The sequence below is a fragment of the Cervus canadensis genome, chromosome 2 (assembly GCF_019320065.1).
Source record: "Cervus canadensis isolate Bull #8, Minnesota chromosome 2, ASM1932006v1, whole genome shotgun sequence".
Classification (NCBI taxonomy): Eukaryota; Metazoa; Chordata; class Mammalia; order Artiodactyla; family Cervidae; genus Cervus; species Cervus canadensis.
In genome coordinates this window covers 98,603,095-98,625,471 of record NC_057387.1, presented here as the reverse complement: position 1 = coordinate 98,625,471, position 22,377 = coordinate 98,603,095, and the positions used below count along the sequence as shown (strand labels likewise).

Genomic DNA, 22,377 nt, shown 5'->3' with positions numbered 1-22,377 from the left:
GCCCAGCTAAAGACCACCTTTTCCAGCCTCATTTGCAACTACTTGCAGCGATGGGACTAAGGTGTGACAAATGGGATTTGAGCAAGAGTGATGTGTGCAACTTTTGGGTGACATCTTCGGAAAGAATTTGCTTGTCCCCCATTCTCTTTCCCTCTCCCTGCAACCCTGGGACACAGACATGGTGGTAGTGATCTTGTATAATTAGAAAGCTGAAGTTAATACCCTCAAAAACAATCTCAAAAATGAAAGAATGATCTCTGTTCATTTCCAAGGCAAAGCATTCAATACCACAGTAACACAAGTCGATGCCCCAAACACTAAGGCCAAAGCAGCTAAGTTAAATGGTTCTATGAAAACCTACAAGACCTTCTAGAACTAACACCAAAAAAAGATGTCCTTTTCATCATAGGGGACTGGGATGCAAAAGTAGGAAATCAAGAGATACCTGGAGTAACAGACAAATTTAGCCTTGGAGTACAAATTGAAGCAGAGCAAAGGCTAACAGAGTTTTGCCAAGACAATGCATGGGTCATAGCAAACACAATGGGTCTTGCAACAACGTAAGAGCAGACTCTACACATGGACATCACCAGATTGTCAATACTGAAATCAGATTGATTATACTCTTTGCAGTCAAACATGGAGAAGGTCTATACAGTCAGCAAAAACAAGACTGGGAGCTGACTGTGGCTCAGATCATGAACTCCTTGTTGCCAAATTTAGACTTAAATTGAAGAAAAGTAGGAAAAACCAAAAAGCATTCAGGTTATGACCTAAATCAAATCCCTTACAATTACACAGTGGAAGTGCCTAACAGACTGAAGGGATTAGACTTGACAGAGTGCCTGAAGAACTATGGATGGAGGTTCGTGATATCGTACAGGAAACAGGGATCAAGACCATCCCCAAGAAAAAGAAATGCAAAAAGGCAAAATGATTGTCTGAGGAGGCTTTACAAACAGCTGAGAAAAGAAAAAAAAGCTCAAGGCAAAGGAGAAAAGGAAAGATACACCCATTTGAATGCAGAGTTCCAAAGAATAGCCAAGGAGAGATAAGAAAGCCTTCCTCAGTGAGCAATGCAAAGAAATAGAGAAAAACAATAGAATGGGAAAGAATAGAGATCTCTTCAAGAAAATCAGAGATCCCAAGGGAACATTTTATGCAAAGACGGGCACAATAAAGGACAGAAACAGAATGGACCTAACAGAAGCAGAAGATATTAAGAAGAGGTGGCAAGAATACACAGAACAACTGTACAAAAAAGATCTTCATGACCCAGATAATCACGACGGTGTGATCACTCACCTAGAGCCAGACATCCTGGAATGTGAAGTCAAGTGGGCCTTAGAAAGCGTCGCTATGAACAAAGCTAATGGAGGTGATGGAATTCCAGTTGATCTATTTCAAATCCTAAAAGATGATGCTGTGAAAGTGCTGCACTCAATATGCCAGCAAATTTGGAAAACTCAGCAGTGACCACAGGACTGGAAAAGGTCAGTTTTCATTTCAATCCCAAAGGCAATGTCAAAGAATGTTCAAACTACCACACAATTGCACTCATCTCATACGCTAGTGAAGTAACGCTCAAACTTCTCCAAGCCAGGCTTCAATGTATGTGAACCATGAACGTCCAGATGTTCAAGCTGGTTTTAGAAAAGGCAGAGGAACTAGAGATCAAATCGCCAACATCTGCTGGAGCATTGAAAAAGCAAGAGAGTTCCAGAAAAACATCTACTTCTATGTATACCAAACGCTTTGTGTGGATCACAACAAACTATGGAAAATTCTTCAAGAGATGGGAATACCAGACCAACTGACTTGCCTCCTATATGCAGGTCAAGAAGTAACAGAACTGTACATGGAATAAGAGACTGGTTCCAAATTGGGAAAGGAGTATGTCAAGGCTGCATATTGTCACCCTAGTTATTTAACTTATATGCAGAGTACCTCATGAGAAATGCCGGGCTGGATGAAGAACAAGCTGGACTCAAGATTGTGGGAGCAATATCAATAACCTCAGACATGCAGGGTGATACCAGCCTTATGGCAGAAACTGAACAGGAACTAAAGAGCCTCTTGATGAAAGTGAAAGAGAAGAGTGAAAAAGTTGGCTTAAAACTCAACATTCAGAACATTAAGATCATGGCATCTGGTCGTATCACTTCATGGCAAATAGATGGGGAAACAGTGGAAACAGTGACAGACTTATTTTTCTTTGACTCCGAAATCACTGCAGATGGTGACTGCAGACATTAAATTAAAAGATGCTTACTCCTTGGAAGAAAAGTTATGACCAACCTAGATAGCATATTAAAAAGTCAAGACATTACTTTGTCAACAAAGGTCCGTCTAGTCAAAGCTATGGTTTTTCCAGTAGTCATGTATGGATGTGAGAGTTGGACTATAAAGGAAGCTGAGTGCCAAAGAATTGATCTTTTGAACTGTGGTGTTGGGAGAAGACTCTTGAGAGTCCCTTGGACTGCAAGATCCAACCAGCACATCCTAAAGGAAATCAGTCCTGCGTGTTCACTGGAAGGACTGATGCTAAAGCTGAAACTCCAATACTTTGGCCACCTGATGCGAAGAGAGTTTGAAGATCCTGATGCCGGGGGAGCTTTAGGCAGGAGAAGGGGACGATAGAGGATGAGATGGTTGGATGGCATCACCGATTCGATGGACATGAGTTTGAGTAAGCTCCAGGAATTGGTGATGGACAGGGAAGCTTGGTGTGCTGCAGTCCATGGGGTCACAAAGAGTCGGACAGGACTGAGCGACTGAACTGAACTGAACTGAGAAAGAAGTAAATGATAAAGATAAAAATAGAAATGAAACAGAAAAGCAACAGAAAAAAAACTTTAAGACAAAACCTGGTTCTTTGAAAAGACTAACATAATTGACAAACCTTTAGCTATTCCAATGAAGAAAAAAGAAAACAAATCATCAATATCAAGAAGGAAAGAGTTATTACTACAGACTCTATATATGTTAAAGTAAGAGAATATTATGATCCACTTTACACTAACAAATATAACCACTTAGATACAAGGGACAAAATTCCTTAAGAACATAATTTACCAAAACTGGAATAAAAAGAGAAGATGTGAACAGTCCCATAACAAAGTAACCATCAAAAGTGAAACTGAAAGGGAAATTTGCTCAGTTGTGTCCAACTCTTTGCCACCCCATGGACTATACTGTCCATTGAAGAATACTGAAGTGGGTAGCCTTTCCCTTCTCCAGAGTATCTTCCCAACCCAGGTCGAACCCAGGTCTTCCCCATTGCAGGCAGATTCTTTACAAGCTGAGCCTCCACACACACAAAAAACATCTTCAGCTTCACGTCCAGATGATTTCACTGATGAATTTTCTCAAATATTCAAGGAAGATATACCAATCTACCAATCAAGAAATTTTTCAGAAAATAGAAGGAATATACCCCTATCAGTTTATGAGGCTAGCATAACCCTAATATCAAAACCTAGCCAATATTACTGTAGACAAGAAAAATGTCACCTGTCAAATCAGTAAACAAAAGATGGTTAAGGCCATCAGGCCATCGGCCACTGCAGCCACCCTCAACTGTGTACCCCGAGGGGATTCAGGATGGAGAAAAACAGGATACTGGCCCTAAATAGTTAAGATGCATATCAAAGGAATGATTTCAATGAGCCCAGACTCTTGCATCTTCCCATACACAGAAAAGTGCTAAATTCATTAACTTGAGAGGTCTAGTTTTCTTGAATATAATCTTTTAATGTTCCGACTACCTGATTTTTGTTGTATCCACATCCCTCATGAACACAGATGCGAAAATCCTTCAGATATTAGCAAAAGGAATCCAATGATACATTAATGGGATAATATATCATGACTCAGTAAGGGTTCATCCAAGGAATACAAGGTCCAACATTTCAAATGCAATCAGTGTAATTTAACACTCAAACAGAATAAAAGAAAAGTCATATAATCACTTCAATAGGAACAAAAAGAGCAGTTAAAAAAATTTACACCCATTCATGATAAAACGCACTAAACTGGGCTTACTAGAGAACTTCCTCAATCTGATAAACAGCATCTACAAAAGCCCTACAGCTTATGTCATACTTAGGATGAAAAACTGGATACTTTCCTCCTAAGAATGGAAATAAGGCTGGATGCCCACTTTCTCATTTCAAGTAAAGACTTGAAAGAATCCAGCCTTATTCTCATTTCAAGTAAAGACTTGAAATGAGAGATTCTCTTCACTGCAGTAAGGTTCTAGGACGAGACAGAAGAGGAGGAAGGAAAGACACAGGAAAACTGTCTATTTGCAGATAATATAATTATAGAAATCCCAAGGCACCTTTAAAAAATACTAGAACTAACAAGATTGCAGGATACAAGTTTAATATACAAATTACATTTTTATTACTAGCAGCAAAAAACTGAAACATATAGCATCCAAATCCAAAATATTCATGATTAAACCTAACTGGAAACATCCAAGTCCTCTACACTGAAAACTGTAAACAGTCCTGAGAGAAATTAACAATGCAATGAATAGAAAGATACCACACTTTCAATTCTCCCCAGATCGGGTTGTCTGGGATAAGAGTGGAGGGAGGAACAAGTTACAAAAGGAAATGAGGAAACTTTTGGGTGTGATAGAAATGTTCATACTGTAAACTAGTAATAACTTCACATGACAAAAATCCTCAAACTGTAAACTTTAAACATTCAATTAGCTGTACATAAACTATCTCCAACAATACTGTTAAAAAACAAAAAAGTAAATCCTACCCATTGATCAAAATAACCCCTTATGAAACACTTTCTAGCCTACAAAAATGAGTAGCATTTCTCAAGAAATTTTATTTCAATGTATCTCATGGAGGCAACATGTAGTACCTCCCACTCAATGTACACTCAGTATGCTGCTGCTGCTGCTAAGTCGCTCCAGTCGTGTCCGACTCTGTGCAACCCCACTGACGGCAGCCCACCAGGCTCCCCTGTCCCTGGGATTCTCCAGGCAAGAACACTGGAGTGGGTTGCCATTTCCTTCTCCAATGCATGGAAGTGAAAAGGGAAAGTGAAGTCGCTCAGTTGAATCGGACTCTTAGCGACCCCATGGACTGCAGCTTACCAAGCTCCTCCGTCCATGGGATTTTCCAGGCAAGAGTACTGGAGTGGGTTACCTTCTCCATACACTTAGTATATGTTTGCCCAATTGAAATGTTTTTCAGTTCTAAGAGTTCTGAGAGTATGTAGACTGCATTCCTTCCTCTGCCCGTATATACCTTTAACTCATTCAGACTCAGCCTCAGAGAAGAAGGCAAGTGGTAAGAGTTCACTTCAAACAACAAAACCCCTCTCAGGTGGTTCTAAGATCCACAATTCAGGATCTTAGTTTCCCCACCAGGGATCACACCCGTGCCCCTTGAAGCAGAAGTGCGGATTTTAACCACTGAACCAAACAGGTCAGTCCTTGATATTTTACTATTTTCTATGCAAAAAATTATACTTCTGCATCAAATTTCTAAGTCTTACTCCTCTTCCTATAGGCCTTCTCACAGAAGCATTTTCTACTTTGAGTCACTTTAGTTACCACTGCTTGCTCTAACATGTTGCTTAATTACACAGTAATTTGTTGTCATTTGTAATAGTATTTATGACAATTATATATATGTGTGTGTATGCATATATAGATACAGATTAAATGTGGTGGGTTCTCTTAAAATGAAGAGATCTGTTAACTAAAACCAGACAAAGACACTACAAAAAGAGAAAATGACAAGCCAGTATATGATGAATATAGATGCAAAAATACTCAACAAAATATTGGCAAGCCAAATTCAACAACATATAAAGACACACAAAAAAAGCATGTGACAAAACTAAACATTCACTTATGATAAAATCTCTCATCAAAGTTAGTATAGAAAGAATATATCAAACATAATAGAGGCCATGCATGACAAACTAACAGCCAATACTTAATGGTGAAAAGCTGAGAGCCTTTCCTTTATAATCAGGAATAAGCTAAGAATTCACACTCTTGCCACTTCTTATTTAACACAGTACTGGAAGTCTTAACCACAGCAGTCAGACTGGAAAAAATTGGAAGGCAATAAGTAAAGCTGTCACTATTTGCAGATAACATCATACTATATATAGAAACCCTAAAGTCTGCAGCAAAAAAAAAAAAAAAACCTATTAGAACTAGTAAATGAATTCAGTATAGCTGTAAGATATAATTAATATATAGACATCTGTTGTTTTTCTATATACCAATAATGAACTATCAGGAAGAAAAAGCAAGAAAATGCCATTTAAAATTGCATCAAAAACAGTAAAAACACCTAGGAATATACTTAACTAAGGAAGTGAAATACATATACTGTGAAAATTATGAAATGCTGATGAAGAAAACTAAAGATATATACAAAGAAAGGGAAAGATATCCCATGTATTTGGACTGGAAGAACTAATATTGTTAAAATCACGATATTACCCAAAGCAATCTATAGCCCTAATGCAATTCTTATCAAAATACCCATGACATTTTTCACAGAAGTAGAACTAATCCTAAAATTTATACAGAACCACAAAAGATTCTAACTTGCCAAAGCAATCTTGAGAGGGAAAAATAAACAAAACAACGCTGGGAAATCACATGCCCTGGCTCCAAACTACACTACAAAGCTACAGGCATCAGAACAGCATGGCACTGGCACAAAAACAGATATACAGATCGACGGAACAGAACAGAGCCCAGAAATAAACCTATACACCTATGGCCAATTAATTTATGATAAAGGAGGCAAGAATATATTGTACAATAGAGAGAAGAGCCTCCTCAACACACGAAAAACTGGGAAAACTAGACAGCTACATGTAAAAAGAAATAAGAACATTTCCTTACATCATATACAAAACTAAACTCTATTACAAAATAAAACTCTAAATGGATTAAAGGCTAACTCTATGACCAAAAGACATAAATCTCCCAGAAAAGGCCATATGTAGAACATTCACTGACATAAATCATAGCATTATTATTTTGGGTCTGTTTCCGAAGGCAAAAGCAAAAGTAAACAAACAGGACCTATCAACAAAACAAGAAGACAACCTACTAAACGTGGGAAAATACCTGCAAGTGATGTGCTCAATACGGAGTTAATATCCAAAATATACAAACAAGCTCAGACAACTCAACAGCAAAAAAACAAACAACCCAATTAGAAGAATGTGCAAAAGATGTGAACCGACACTTCTCCAGAAAAGATAAACAGATGAACAACAGGCACATGAAACAATGCTCAATGAGTAACCAGTCATCAGAGTATCACAAATCAAAATCACAGTATCACTGCATACCTATAAATATGGCTATCATCAAAAAGTCTACAAATAAATGCTGGCAAGGATGTGGAGAAAAAGGAACCCTAGTATACTGCTGGTGAGACTGTAAATTGGTACAACATTAGAGAAAATAATATGAAAGTTCCTCAAAAAATAAAAAAGAACTACCACATGATCCAGCAATTCCACTCCTGGGTATATACCTGAAGAAAATGAAAACACTAATTTGAAAAGATACACGCACCCCAATGTTCATAGCATCATTATGTACAACAGTCAAGATATGGAAGAAACTTATTAAGTGCCCTTCAACAGATGACTGAATAAAGAAATGAGATATATATATATAGATATATATATAGATATATATATATGTTGTGCGTGTGTGTGTATATGGAAGAATACTAGTCATAAAAAAGAATGAAATTCTGCCATTTGCAGCAATATGGACGAACTCAGAGGGTATTATGCTTAGTGAAATAAATCAAAGACAAACATTCTATGTCATCACTTATATGCTGAATCTCAAAAACAAACAAAAATAAATTACAAAAGAGAAACAGACTCTTAGATATATAGAGAACAAACTAGTGGTTACCAGTGAGATGAATGAAGAAGGTAAGGGCAAGGTAAAGATATGGGATTAAGAGATAGAAACTACCATGTATAAAATAAATAAGCAACAAGGATATATTGTATAGCACAGGGCAATATAGCCATTATTTTATAACTTTAAATGGAGTATAATCTATAAAAATACTGAATCACTATGTTACATACCTGAAGCTAATATAATGTTGTATATCAACTTACTTAAATTAAAAATACTTTTAAATAGCATTAAAGAAAAAAGTTAGTACTCAGATCCAAAAATAAATAAAGCCCATTATCTCATAATAAGATATGTATAGATGAAAAGAAATCTGAGTGCTCTGATCTTCGGCACAGCAAATACTAGCGGCAGTATAGTGCAATTGTGAACAGCAGACTCTTAAGGCAGACTGAGTTCATAATTCTGGCCTTGGTACTCACTACTGTCCTTTGTACCCTTGGACAACTTAATATCTGTGTCTATCACTTTCATCATTTGGATTTACTATAAAAATTAATAATTTAATATACATAAAATTCTTAAAAAACATCTACCACATAAACTCAATTATATTTTTCTTATGCTATTATCTTAGTTCATATTGCTATAACAAAATACCATAAACTGGTGGCTTATCAAAACAGAAATTTATTTCTCACAGTTCTGGAGGCTGGAAGTCCAAGATCATGGTGCCAGCACGGTCAGGTTCTTGTGAGAGCTCTTTTGCAGGTATCCTCACTGGTATTCTCACATGGCAGGAAAGAGCTAGCCAGCTCTCTGGCCTATTCTTATTAGGGCATTGATCCCATTTATGAGGGCTTCACAGTCCTGATCCAATTATCTACCAAAGGCCTCACCTCCAAATACCATCACACTAGGATTTGGGTTTCAACATATGAATTTAGGGGAACACACTTAGTCCATGGCAGCTGTTAAAAGACTTCTATCCTTTTCCTTTACAGTTGAGGATTCTGAAGCTCAAAGATTCTAACAACTTGCCAAAAGTCACAAAAGATGTAAATAGTAAGGCCAGAAGAAAAACACAGGAATCCTAGTCATGGAGCCCATTCATCTTCACCATGCTAAACTTTATTAGTAATCCTTTTTAGGTAATCAAGTCTGCTTTATGATAAATAAAGAAAACATGGTAAGATGAAAGAAAACAGAAAAAGGAAAATGAAAGGCATTTATTGACACATATTCAAGAATTAAGTAAAGAAGAAAGTAATACCACAATGGACAAAAGAGAACAGAGGTTTATTCAAGTAAATGGAGGGAACAGGAAGACAGTCCAAACAACTGTGTTAAGAATACTAGGCTGGAGATAACAATCAGGCTTTACTTTTCCTTTAAGACATGAAGATACTGTTACGTGCATTTTAAAAAATTGCTTCTTTTACATTAAAAGCTCTTCTTTCTTCAAAAATGTGTGACATACATTAATATTTCACACAGAACTCTGATGTTTACACATGGATGAAGAAATAACATTTCAGAAGTTTAATAAGCTTTCAGGGATGTCAACATCTTTACTATCTACATTTTAAAACTCTTTCAAGTTTCAATCTGTGGGTCATGTTTAGTTTTTGACAAAAAGTTCTAAATGTTTAACAATCATACTATTTGACCATCTTAGGTACTCCCTTAGATAAAACCCAATAACTACTTAAATACAAGTGAAGTTGCTCAGTCGTGTCTGACTCTCTGCGACCCCATGGACTATATATATAACCCACCAGGCTCCTCCGTCCATGGGATTCTACGGGCAGGAATACTGGAGTGGGGTTGCCATGTCCTTCTCCAGGGGATCTTCCCGACCCAGGGATGGAACCCGGGTCTCCCGCATTGCAGGCAGACGCTTTACCCTCTGAGCCACCACAGAAGCCCAAAAAATACAAGTATACTTAAACACAAATTGTGTCCTAATAAAAATACTACCTGCCCCCACCCAAAACCCTCTAAATAAAAAAGTACAGACACATCAGTTTATCAGGACACAAAATTATGTTTTGTAAGAATATTACCTTTCAGAGTATGTGTGAGAGCTTGTACTCTGTATTAAACATCTGTCTCCCTGATTAGACATACTCTACTTACAGCTGTTCTCTTTCTTTAGGCTCCTCTCCTACCATAGCAACCAACACACAGCTCAGGCAACAATAAATATCAGTACGCTATACTAACTGAAAGGCTCTGGTACTGGGTATTTTATGGAACTATACTACAAAGGCAAACTGTTGGAACTTTTAAATGCTTTAAATTTAAAAGATAAAAATATAAACAGCAGAAAATAAATATAGAAAATACATGTTCAAATACACATTCAAGAACATATACTTAGTATATAAAACATAATTCTGTAATCAGAATACTATATTTCCGTAGACTTCCTGACAATATGGTCTTCAGGAAAAAAAAAAAAAAACAACAGAGTACTCTTAGATATAAAGAAGTATTGCTCTAAGAATTATGAAACAACGTAACAGAATACAAGCCAGGCTTCATATCCAAACAGATTGCCCAGTTGTCAATCCAACTACCAATTCAAATTTCCAGAAATACTCAAGTTCCAGGAAATCCAGAAGGAGAGAGCAAACAGTAGAGACCACAATGCTTCAGCCTCAAGATAAAATCATCCGTTCTAACGCTCTGGGTTAAATGATGTGGGCTCTTCTCCCCTTCCTTCAAATTCTGGCAGTAGATGCCAAACACTGTGTTCTCCACATTTTCACACAATAAAAGTCTGTATTGCCCTCTAACTAAAAATAAACTTTAAAAAATAGAATACAAATTTTAAGAAAGATGCAGAAAAAAAAAAGAGTCACATGTTTTAAAAAACAAGAGCTGGACAGCAATAACTGAAGGTCATCCCCTCTCAAACCATTAGGTGCAGAGCTCATCACCGTCTCAGCCTTAAAAGTCCATTACCAGAAGACTATGCCATCAATATAAACCTTTTCAAATTTTGATTTGTATAAAACCAAAAAGGGTTCTGACCTGAGAGTTCACTTTTAATTTTGCAAAGCTTCGTAACTACAGTACTTGAATTCCCTCTGCTGGCACCATAAATTTGCCTAACTCCCATTGCTGCTGTACCTCATGGCTCATCCAATCCCAATTTAAGCCCAGCTTGAGGTTCTTACAGATTTGTGTACAAAATAATTATTACATAATTGGAATCAGGAAAAGACATTTTGAAGATAATCAGGAAAATTCAATATAATCAGACTGATTATCTGCAGTGAAAGGGAACAGTTTTGTTACATAAAACCAGTCCTTGATGATGCAGAGAGGGAAGAGTAGCAAATTAAGAGACCTGGATTTAACCTTCAGTTAGATAACAACTGTGCCCTAACTACAAAACAAATAAACAAACGAAAACCCTTTTACCTGATTGCTAAACTGCCCATCTCACTCAAGAGCTGTCAGGATCAAATAAGTCTCAAAGTGTTTTGAAAAAACAGAAAATGTCACCCAAGTAAAATATTACCTTAATTACAATTATACTTACTGTAATACTGGAAATTACAGTATTATACAGAAATGAATTTTTAAGATCTAGATTTCCAAAATAATAATCCCATCATACTAAACTAGTGATAAAGAGCTTTTTACCCGTTCTACAGATCGTGCTCTCTTCTTTGGCCGAGTAGGCAGCGCATCTTCCTTCGGATTGGTGTCGATTGCCCAATAGGACCCCTAAAGGTAAAGAAATAAATATTAACAGTATATTACAGCAATTCTGTAACATTAAAAATGGACTTTCACAATCTTGTGCTTCAAAAGAAAACATCCTGCAGATGAAATAATGGGAGAGTAGAGTGAGAGGAAACACTAATTTTCAACTAGGAAAAGTAAAAGTTTATGTAAGAAAAGAGTCCATTTATAACTAATTATTAAAGATTAAAAAAATCACAATCTGAAGAAGCCATGCCCAAGAAATGTGTCACAGCCAAATAAAAAAAGGAAAATGACCATCCAAACACATTTAAAATGTAAATATACTGAATCTTATTTGAACATATGTGATCATTACAATAGCATATGACATTCAAGGTAACAGAATGTTTCTTTTAATTTTTTCCCTTAATTTTATTTTTAAATTTGCTATTTTATGGTCTTTTCCTTCCCAGCTTCCTTGCTTTTCCCTGCAGTAATTTTTAAAAATCTTTCTTTCTTTATTTGGCTGCGTCAGGATCTTTTCATTGCAGCGCACAGGCCCCACTGCAGCACAAGCACTCTCTAGTTGTGGCGCACACAGGCACAGCTGCCCCATGGCACGTGGGATCTTAGTTCCTGACAAGGGATCCAACCCACGTCCCAAGCACCGGAAGGAGGATTCTCAACCACCGGACCACCAGGGAGGTCCCCAGAATCTTATGTGTAGTTTCTGCAACCTGGGATCTCACGAAAACTAAACAAGTAAGTGAAACATTTTATAAAACAACTTTCTTGATCACATTTTATACAATAAGTGTACCCTGCGAAGCAATGGTCTATATATATATATCTTTTATTGTTTATTCTAATTTTAACTATTCACTCTCTCTTACTTTTTGATACAAGTTCTCAGACCACTCTTTGAAAAATACATGTTGACGACCTACTGTATTCCAGGCCCTCAAACTGTGACTTCCTCGAAAAGTATCTTGAAAACAAAGATTATACAGTTTGCACATATATGAATGAGGAGATCCAAGTTCAGAAAAATAAGAATCTGAGAGCCAGGACCAGAACCAAGTTTAATCTTGGCCTCTATTATTTAATTAGTCTTCCCAGGTTGCTTTCTCAGGCAATGTTTGACAATGACAATGGAATGACAACATTCCAATCCCAAAGAAAGGCAATTCGAAAGAATGCTCAAACTACCGCACAACTACACTCATCTCACAAGCTAGTAATGCTCAAAATTCTCCAATTCAGGCTTCAGCAATACGTGAACTGTGAACTTCCAGATGTTCAAGCTGCTTTTAGAAAAGGCAGAGGAACCAGAGATCAAATTGCCAACATCTGCTGGATCATTGAAAAAGCAAGCGAGTTTCAGAAAAACATCTATTTCTGCTTTATGGACTATGCCAAAGCCTTTGACTGTGTGGATCACAATAAACTGTGGAAAATTCTGAAAGAGATGGGAATCCCAGACCACCTGACCTGCCTCTTGAGAAACCTATATGCAAGTCAGGAAGCAACAGTTAGAACTGGATATGGAACAACAGACTGGTTCCAAATAGGATAAGGAGTACGTCAAGGCTGTATATTGTCACCCTGCTTATTTAACTTACATGCATAGGACATTATGAGAAATGCTGGGCTGGAGGAAGCACAAGCTGGAATCAAGATTGCGGGGAGAAATATCAATAACCTCAGATATGCAGATGACACCACACTTATGGCAGAAAGCAAAGAAGAACTAAAGAGCCTCTTGATGAAAGTGAAAGAGGAGAGTGAAAAAGTTGGCTTAAAACTCAGCATTCAGAAAACTAAGATCATGATGGCATCTGGTCCTATCATTTCATGGCAAATAGAAGGGGAAACAGTGGCTGACTATTTTTTTGGGCTCCAAAATCACTGCAGATGGTGATTGCAGCCATGAAATTAAAAGACGCTTACTCCTTGGAAGGAAAGTTATGACCAACCTAGACAGCATATTAAAAAGCAGAGACATTAACTTTGCCAACAAAGGTCCGTCTAGTCAAGGCTATGGTTTTTCCAGTGGTCATGGATGGCTGTGAGAGTTGGACTATAAAGAAAGCTCAGTGCAGAAGAATTGATGCCTTTGAACTGTGGTGTTGGAGAAGACTCTTGAGAGCCCCTTGGACTGCAAGGAGATCCAACCAGTCCATCCTAAAGGAATCAGTCCTGGGTGTTCATTGGAAGGACTGATGTTGAAGCTGAAACTGCAACACTTTGGCCACCTGATGCAAAGAGATGACTCATTTGAAAAGACCCTGATGCTGGGAAAGATTGAGGGTGGGAGGAGAAGAGGACGACAGAGGATGAGATGGCACCACCGACTCAATGGACATGGGTTTGAGTAAACTCTGGGAGTTGGTGATGGACAGGGAGGCCTGGCATGCTGCGGTTCATGGGGTCTCAAAGAGTCAGATACGACTGAGCGACTGAACTGAAACTGAAATTTGACAATGACGGGAAGTGCAGCTTTCATCTATCAATTGTTGTGCCCCACATGAATTATCTGCATGTACCTCCTTAAATACACCATGTTCTTTCATGCATCTGTGCCTGTCCTACATGCTCATCTTGGCTGTAACAGCTACCTTACCACTGACAAACTCATATTCTACCTCCAAATGTTAGCTCAGATGTTATCTAAAGGAATCCTTCTCTGATCCTTTTACAATACTCAAGAATTCATTGCTCTCTCTATAAGATCTCTCTGTACTATTTATGGGGCTTCCCAAGTGGCGCCAGTGGTAAAGAACTACCTACCAATGCAGGAGACATAAGAGACTCAGGTTTGATCCCTGGGTCGGGAAGATCCCCTGGAGGAGGGCATGGCAACCCACTCCAGTATTGCTGCCTGAAGAATCCCATGGACAGAGGAGTTTGGCAGGCTACAGTTCCTAGGGTCGCAGAGTCATATACAACTGAAGTGACTTGGAGCACACACACACAAGCACATATAGCACATCCTTTTTAGGCTACAAATTCCTTGAAGTATAGAAAGTCATTTCTATATCCACGGTGCCAGGTACCATATCAGACACAGAGTAAGTACTCAATAAACATGTGTTAGAATGGGGGTAGAGGGAAGGTAATGCACAAATCGTGCCGAGTACAGGGTATAACACCAGGCTTCCCCAGACCCTAATCTAGGCAGTATCTCACTTCACACACAGCTATACCGGGGCATTCTCCCATGTTATCTTTTCTAAGTGGTCACTGCATTTCAGCTAATAAGCCTACCAGACCTGATGTAATCTTGCCAAGAACCATGTAAAATGCAAATGCTACAGAAATTAAGCACTAAAAATTAAAAGCAATTTCATAACTATGGTTCAGGCTAGCAGGTCTCAAAATAAGCAAAGCAAGAAAAAGTTCTACACCCAGCTGTTACTGAAGTTGAAAGTGAAGCAGGAAGATAAATACTCAAAATCAATGGACAACAGTTTAAATCACTGTTCATGGAAATGATAAATTTCAGTGTTTAGTTTGTTTTGCATGAGTGTGTATATTTGTATTAATCTGAGAAACCACTTACTGTCCAAACATTACAGTGATTTGTTATTAAACATTTTAATAAAACTACAAAAACAAATATGTATCTGTCCTTCCACACAAAATATGGCTGACTGTAGTTTATCACAAATAGATCAACAAAAGAGAAAACAACTGTTCATCAGCCTAACCCTATCCACTATGTATTTATTAGGTTGGTGCAAATGTAATTGCGGTTTTGCACTGATGAACTTTGCCATTTGATATTGGAATACATTCTTAAACAAATGTGGTTATGTTATACATCATTTTAATGTGCATTTCTCTTTATTTTTTTGGCTAATGATTTATTACTTGCTGTTTATTTTATATTTATTTTAGACAACAGAAATGATGCTAGACAAAAAGCAAATTCAAGTGATTTTTTTTATCCAAGTTCAAAATGGGCCATAAAGCAGCAAAGACAACTTGCAACATCAACAATGCAGTTGGCCCAAGAACTGCTAACATGTAGTGCAGTAGTGGTTCAAGAAGTTTTGCAAAGGAGACGAGAGCCTTCAAGATGAAGAGCACAGTGACTGGCCACTGGAAGTTGACAATGACCAACTGCAAGCCTAGACAGCATATTAAAAAGCAGAGACATTACTTTGCCAACAAAGGTCCGTCTAGTCAAGGCTATGGTTTTTCCAGTAGTCATGTGTGGATGTGAGAGCTGGACTATAAAGAAAGCTGAGTGCAGAAGAATTGATGCTTTTGAACTGTGGTGTTGGAGAAGATTCTTAAGAGTCCCTTGGACTGCGAGGAGATCCAACTGGTCCATCCTAAAGGAGATCAGTCCTGGGTGTTCATTAGAAGGACTGATGCTGAAGCTGAAACTGCAACACTTTGGCCACCTGATGGGAAGAGCTGACTCATTTGAAAAGACCCTGATGCTAGAAAAGATTGAAGGTGGGAGTAGGGGATGACAGAGGATGAGATGGTGGGATGGCATCACCAACACAATGGACATGGGTTTGGGTGGACTCCAGGAGTTGATGATGGACAGGGAGGCCTGGCATGCTGTGGTTCATGGGGTCGCAAAGAGTCAGACAGGACTGAGCAACTGAACTGAACTGAATGAACTGCAAGCCATCATCGAAGCTGATCCTCTTAAAGCTACTCAATGTCGACCATTCTACATTTGAAGCAAATTGGTAAAGTGAAAAGGTTCAGTAAGTGGGTGTCTATGAGGTGACTGCAAATAAAAAAAAACCAGTTCTAAAGTGTCATCTTTTCTTATTCTACACAACAACGATGAACCATTTCTCAACTGGATTGTGACATGCAATAAAAAGTGGATTTTATATGACAACCAGCGATGACCTGCTCAGTGACTGGACCAAGAAGAAGCTCCAAAGCACTTCCCAAAGCCAAACTTGTACCAAAACATGTCACTGTCGCTGTTTGGTGGTCTGCTGCCTGTCTGACCACTACAGCTTTCTGAATCTTGGCGAGAAGATGAGAAGCATGCCCAGCAAACTGATGAGATACACCAAAAACTGCAACAAGTGCAGCGAGCACTGGTCAACAGAATGGGCCCAACTCTTCTCCATGATAACGCCTGGAAACATGTTGCACAACCAATGCTTCAAAAGTTGAACTGGGTTGCAAAGTTTTGTTTTGCTTCATCCACCATATTCACCCAACCTCTTGCTAACTGACTACCACTTCTTCAAGCAGTTCAACAAACTTTTCGTAGGGAAAACATTTTCACAACCAGCAGGAAACAGAAAATGCTTTCCAAGAATTCCGTCGAATTCCCAAAACATGGATTTTTACACCATAGGAATAAACAAACTTATTTCTCATTGGCAGAATGTACTGATTATAATGGTTCCTATTTTGACTAAAAAAGATGTGTTTGAGCCTAAGTTATAATAATTTTAAAAATCATGGTCTGAAACTTCAGTTACTTTTTCAAAACTTGAGACAAAATCCTGAATGCCCATATTTCCAGAAAAACAGTCTGAAAAGATACATGCACCCCAAATTTCATAGCACTATTCTCAACAGTCAAGACAGGGAAACGACCTAAATGCCCATTGACAGATGAATGGATAAAGAGGATGTGGTGTGTATGTCCAATAGAATATTACTCAGCCACACAAAAAAAAGAATGAAATAATGCCATTTGCAGCTACACAGACGGACCCAGAGATTATCATACTAAATGAAGTCAGAAAAACACTGTATGATATCAATTATATGTGGAATCTAAAATATGACACAAATGAACTTATGTACAAAACAGAAACAAACTCACTGACATAGAGAATAGATTTGTGGTTGCCAAAGGGGTGAGGGGGAAAGGAAGAGTTAGACTGTGAATTTGGGACTAGTGGGTGCAAGCTATGATATATAGAGAATGGGGGCTTCCCAGGTGGGTTAGCGATAAAGAACAGCCAGTCAATGCAGGAGACGTAAGAGACATGGGTTTGATCCCTGGGTCAGGAAGACCTCCTAGAGGAGGGCTTGGCAACCCACTCCAGTAATCTAGCCTGGAGAACCCCACAGACAGAGGAGCCTGGCGGGCTACAGTTCATGGCACTGCAAACAGCGGAACACAGCTGAAGCAACTTCGCACATACAGAGAAGGGGTAAACAACAAGCTCCTCTGGGTAACACAGGGAGCCGTATTCAGTCTTCTGTAATAAACCATAATGAAAAAGTTTAGGCATAACTGAATCACTTTACTGTGTACCAGAAACTAACACAACCTACAATCTTGTAAATCAACTATGCTTAATAAAACCAAAACAAACAAACAAAAAATCCTGAATGCTCAAATGCAAAAACAACTGAAATGACTCACAGAAGAAGTTGCAAAATCTACCTAGTGGCTCTTGCTAACCTATTATCTGAGTTTCATCTATGAAACCATCAGTTTCAATTAAAGGACTGAAAACCCCCCTTTGCAAATCAAAACTGCAAGACACCATCTGACACACATTAGGATATCTATCATCAAAAAACAATATAACGTGTTGGTGGCAATGGGGAGAAACTGGAACCTTTGTACACAGCTAGTGGAAATGTAAAGTGGTACACCTACTGTGGAAAATGGTATGGCAACTGCTCAAAAATTTAAACAAAATTACCATATGATAATCAATTTCACTTCAAGGTTCTATATATACCCAAAGAATCAAAAGCAGGGACATGAACCATCTGTACCATCATGTTCATAGCAAGCTATTCCCAATAGTTAAAACGTGAAAGCAACACAAGTGTCGATGGATAAACATAAATAAGGTATATACATGCAAAGGAACATTATTCACTCTTTAATAAATTCTGATATATGCATGCTATAAGTAAACCTTGAAGACATGCTAAGTGAAATAAATCAGTCAAAAAAAGGAAAATACTGTGTGAGTCTACAAACATGAGGTACCTAGGGAAGTCCATATCACATAAACAGAAAGTAGTGGTGGTTGCCAGGAGTTGGGGGGAGGGAAGATACGGAACTACATTTAACAGATACAGAGATCAGTTTGGGAAGATGATTAACTTCTGGAGATGGATGATGGTGATGGTTGTACAACAATATTAATGGACTTAACGCCACTGAATTATACACTTAAAAAATAACTACAATGGTTAACTTTGCTGTATTTTACCCTACACACACAAAAATACCTTTCAGCTACCTTTAAAAAGCAACTACCTTTTTCTTCCTTATTAAACAATATTTCCACAAAAAATAAATGGCTTAAATATTGCCAATCAACACACATTCCATCAAATGTCTTCCCAGAGCAGGGCCTACTCCTACAGGTTTAAATAGAGCAAGTAAGAAATAAGAACTTTTAGTTTCCTGGTTTTATTTTTAAAATCAAGTTTATTGAAGTATATTTTTTTAAAAATAAAATGCACCTATCTTAAGTATACAGTTAAAGAAGCTTTGACAAATGTATATACATGCACACAACACCAAAATCAAAATAAAGAACATTTTCATCACCCTAAAAAGCTCCTCTATGTGGCTCAACAAGCAATCCCTCTTCCTATGTTCCCACATCTCCATCCCATACAGCTACTCATCTGCTTCATATTATTATAGTTTTGCATTTTCCAAAATTTCACATGAACTCAAATTGTCACACTATTGTCTACTGCTATTATTAGCAATATATGAGTTGAACTGCTCCATGTCTTTGACAATACTTGATAATTAAGTCTTACCAATTACAACCATCTAGGGGATGTGCAGTTGTACCTCAGTGATTTTCATGTGCATTTCCATCATGAATAATGTTGACAGGCATCTCTGCATGTGCTTACTAGCATCTAGGTATCCTTTGCAAAGCAGTCATTCATAAATTTGACCACATGGTTTATTTAGGTTATATAAGACTTTTGATTATTTTTAAGAATTTTTATACTTTTTAAATAACAAGTCTTTTGTCAGAGATAGATATACAGTTAACTTTCTGTGTAAGTGTGAGGGTAAGGATCAATATAAATTTTTCTTCCACCAAGATATAAACATTTCTTGAAAAAAGACTATGTCCTTTCCCCGGTGAATTACACTGGCTTCTACCAAAAATCAACTGTATATATATGTAAGTCTGCTCCTTAACTCTATTCTGTTCCATTGATCTACACATCTATCCCTGTGCTAATACCACTTTGCCTTGATTACTATAGCTATATCGAAAGTCTTGAAATCAAGCACTATAGTCCTACAATCTTCTCCCCCCTCCCCGAAAATTGTTTTGCCAATTCTAGGTCCTTTGCATTTCCATATGACTAAGAGAATCAGACTATCAATTTCTAAAAAAGAAGCCAGCTAGGATTTTTATTGGGATTGCATTAACTCTATAAACCAATTTGGGGACGACGGACGTCTACGAGTCCTCTATTCCACAAATGTGCTACATCTTTCCATTTACTTTGGTCCTGCTTTATTTCTCAGTAGTGTTTTACAATTTTCAATAAATTAGCTGCATGTATTTTGTCACAATGTACCCGTAAAGTATTTCACTATTTTGGATGCTACTGTAAATGGAACTGCTTTTCTTTTACACTTCATTTTCCAACCATTAATTGACAGCATTAAAAAACTAAACTAAAAAAACGGTACTGACTTGTATCTTATGACTTTGCTAAACACACTTATTAGTTCTACCAGCTATTCCATAGACTCTTTAGGATTTTCTACATATGCAATAAAGTCACTTGCAAACATAAGAAAATTTTATTCTTTTTCAACCTGGGTGTCTTTTATTTTTTCCTTTGCCTTACTCCATTGACTTGAACTTTTAACAGAACAATGGTAACAGTGAATACAAGTATTTTTGTTTATTTCTCAATCTCAGAGGAAAAGCATTCAGTGTCTCACTACGAAATATGATATAAATTTTAGGTTTTTTATAGATGTCCTTAAATAAAGGAAATTCCTTTATATACGTAGCTTGCTGAATGAGTATCAGATTTCGTAAAAATGTTCTGACTTGAGATGTGATTTTCCAGTATTCTTCTGCTCACACGGTGAGTTACATCACTTGGTTTTTTAATTTCAACCTGCAATGCATTCTCGGGACAAATCCTTCGTGCTCATGGTGTATTTTCCCTTTTATATATCAATGAATTTAATTTGCTAATATTGTGTTAAAGATTACTAGGTCTAAGTTCACAAAGATACTGGTCTATAGACCTGTTACTTCTTTGCCATTACAGTGATGCTGACAAAATGAACTGATCCTTCATTCATGTTTTTTTTGGTAAGAATTTGTGTAAGACTGGCATTGTTTCTTCTTGTTTCATTGCTTTTTGTTTATTTTCTATTTATTTATTTACCTTTATTATTTTCTTCCTTCTACTTACTTTGGATTCAACTTGTTCTTATTTTTTAACTTCTTAAGAAACATGCTTAAAGTAATGGATTTTGGACCCGTCTGATTTTTCAAATGAAAGCATTTAAATTTTTATATTTTCTGCTCTCATCACTCAGTTCAAATATTTTCTAATATTCTTATGATTTCTTTGACCCAGAGATACGTTAGAACTACATTAATTTCTAAATGTTTGGAATTTCCTAAGAATTTCCTAAGTATCTTCTTGTTTTTTCTTCCTAATCTAATTCTTCTAGTCAAAAAATATACATCTCGAAGATTTCATCATTTAGAAGGGATTAATATCTAATTTAACAATTCACACAACATCGCTAACCACCAGGGAAATGCTGATGGGATACCACCTCATACCCAGAATGGCTATCATCAAAAAGACCACAGATAACAAATGCTGGAAAGAATGTGAAAAAAAGGGAACTCCTTTACACTGCTGGTGGGACTGTACAATGGTTGAGTCACTGTGGAAAACAGTATGGAGGTTTTCCAAAAAAACTAAAAATAGAAATAGGATGTGATCCAGCAATTCCATTCCTGGGTATATGTGTAAAATAAATAAGCCACAAGGATATATTGTACAGCACAGGGAATATAGTCAATATTTTATAATAACTATAAATATGACCTTTAAAAATTGTGAATCACTATTCTTTATGTGATACACTTGAAACTTATATAATACACTACATCAGCTGCACCATAATTAAAAAATTGTGGATTTGCTGATTTCTCTTCTTAGTTCTGATAATTTTTGTTTGATTTCTTGAAGTTCTATTTTTGGACACATACATTTATAAGTCTCAGATGTTCCTGATCAATTGATCTTTTCTTCTGGTGTATCCAATATTTTGTTAAGGCCATTCATTAAATTACTCATTTAGTTATTGTATTTTCAGCTCTACAATTTTTCTTTGGTTCTTTTTCTAGTTTCCATCTGTAGGCAAATTCCCTCTCCATTCATTAATTATTAGAGTATGTTTTAATTCTTTCAACATATTTATAATGGCTGTTTTGAAATCTGTGTCTGCTAAATCCACACTTGTTTCACCTGATTCAGGAGCTGAGACAACTTCAATTCTTATCAAAGTCACACTGACATCAGTCTCTTTCACTTCCTTCACTGACTGCTAGGCAAGCTCCCTGTAAAATTTTCCCTACGTAATACACCATGTTAGATTCCAACAAAAGTACTATAGGCATACCTCGGCAATATTGCAGGTTCAGTTGCAGACCACTGCAATTTAAAACAAATATCACAATAAAGCAAATCATGAATTTTTTAGTTTCACAGTACATATAAAAGTTATGTTTACACTACACTGTAGTCTATTAAGTGTGCAACAGCATTATGTCTAAAAAAAAACAATGTAC

At 37.1% G+C, this 22,377-nt stretch overlaps 1 protein-coding gene across 4 annotated transcripts in view; it reads right to left on the bottom strand.

The window, feature by feature from the left end:
• FOXJ3 (forkhead box J3) overlaps nucleotides 1–22,377 on the bottom strand; it is a 141,152-nt gene that overhangs the window by 38,842 nt on the left and 79,933 nt on the right. For all 4 annotated transcript variants that reach the window (XM_043461694.1, XM_043461693.1, XM_043461696.1 and 1 more), the window contains exon 5: nucleotides 11,549–11,632. In XM_043461694.1, coding sequence (XP_043317629.1) covers nucleotides 11,549–11,632 — 84 coding nt within the window. The remainder of the gene's footprint in view (nucleotides 1–11,548; nucleotides 11,633–22,377) is intronic.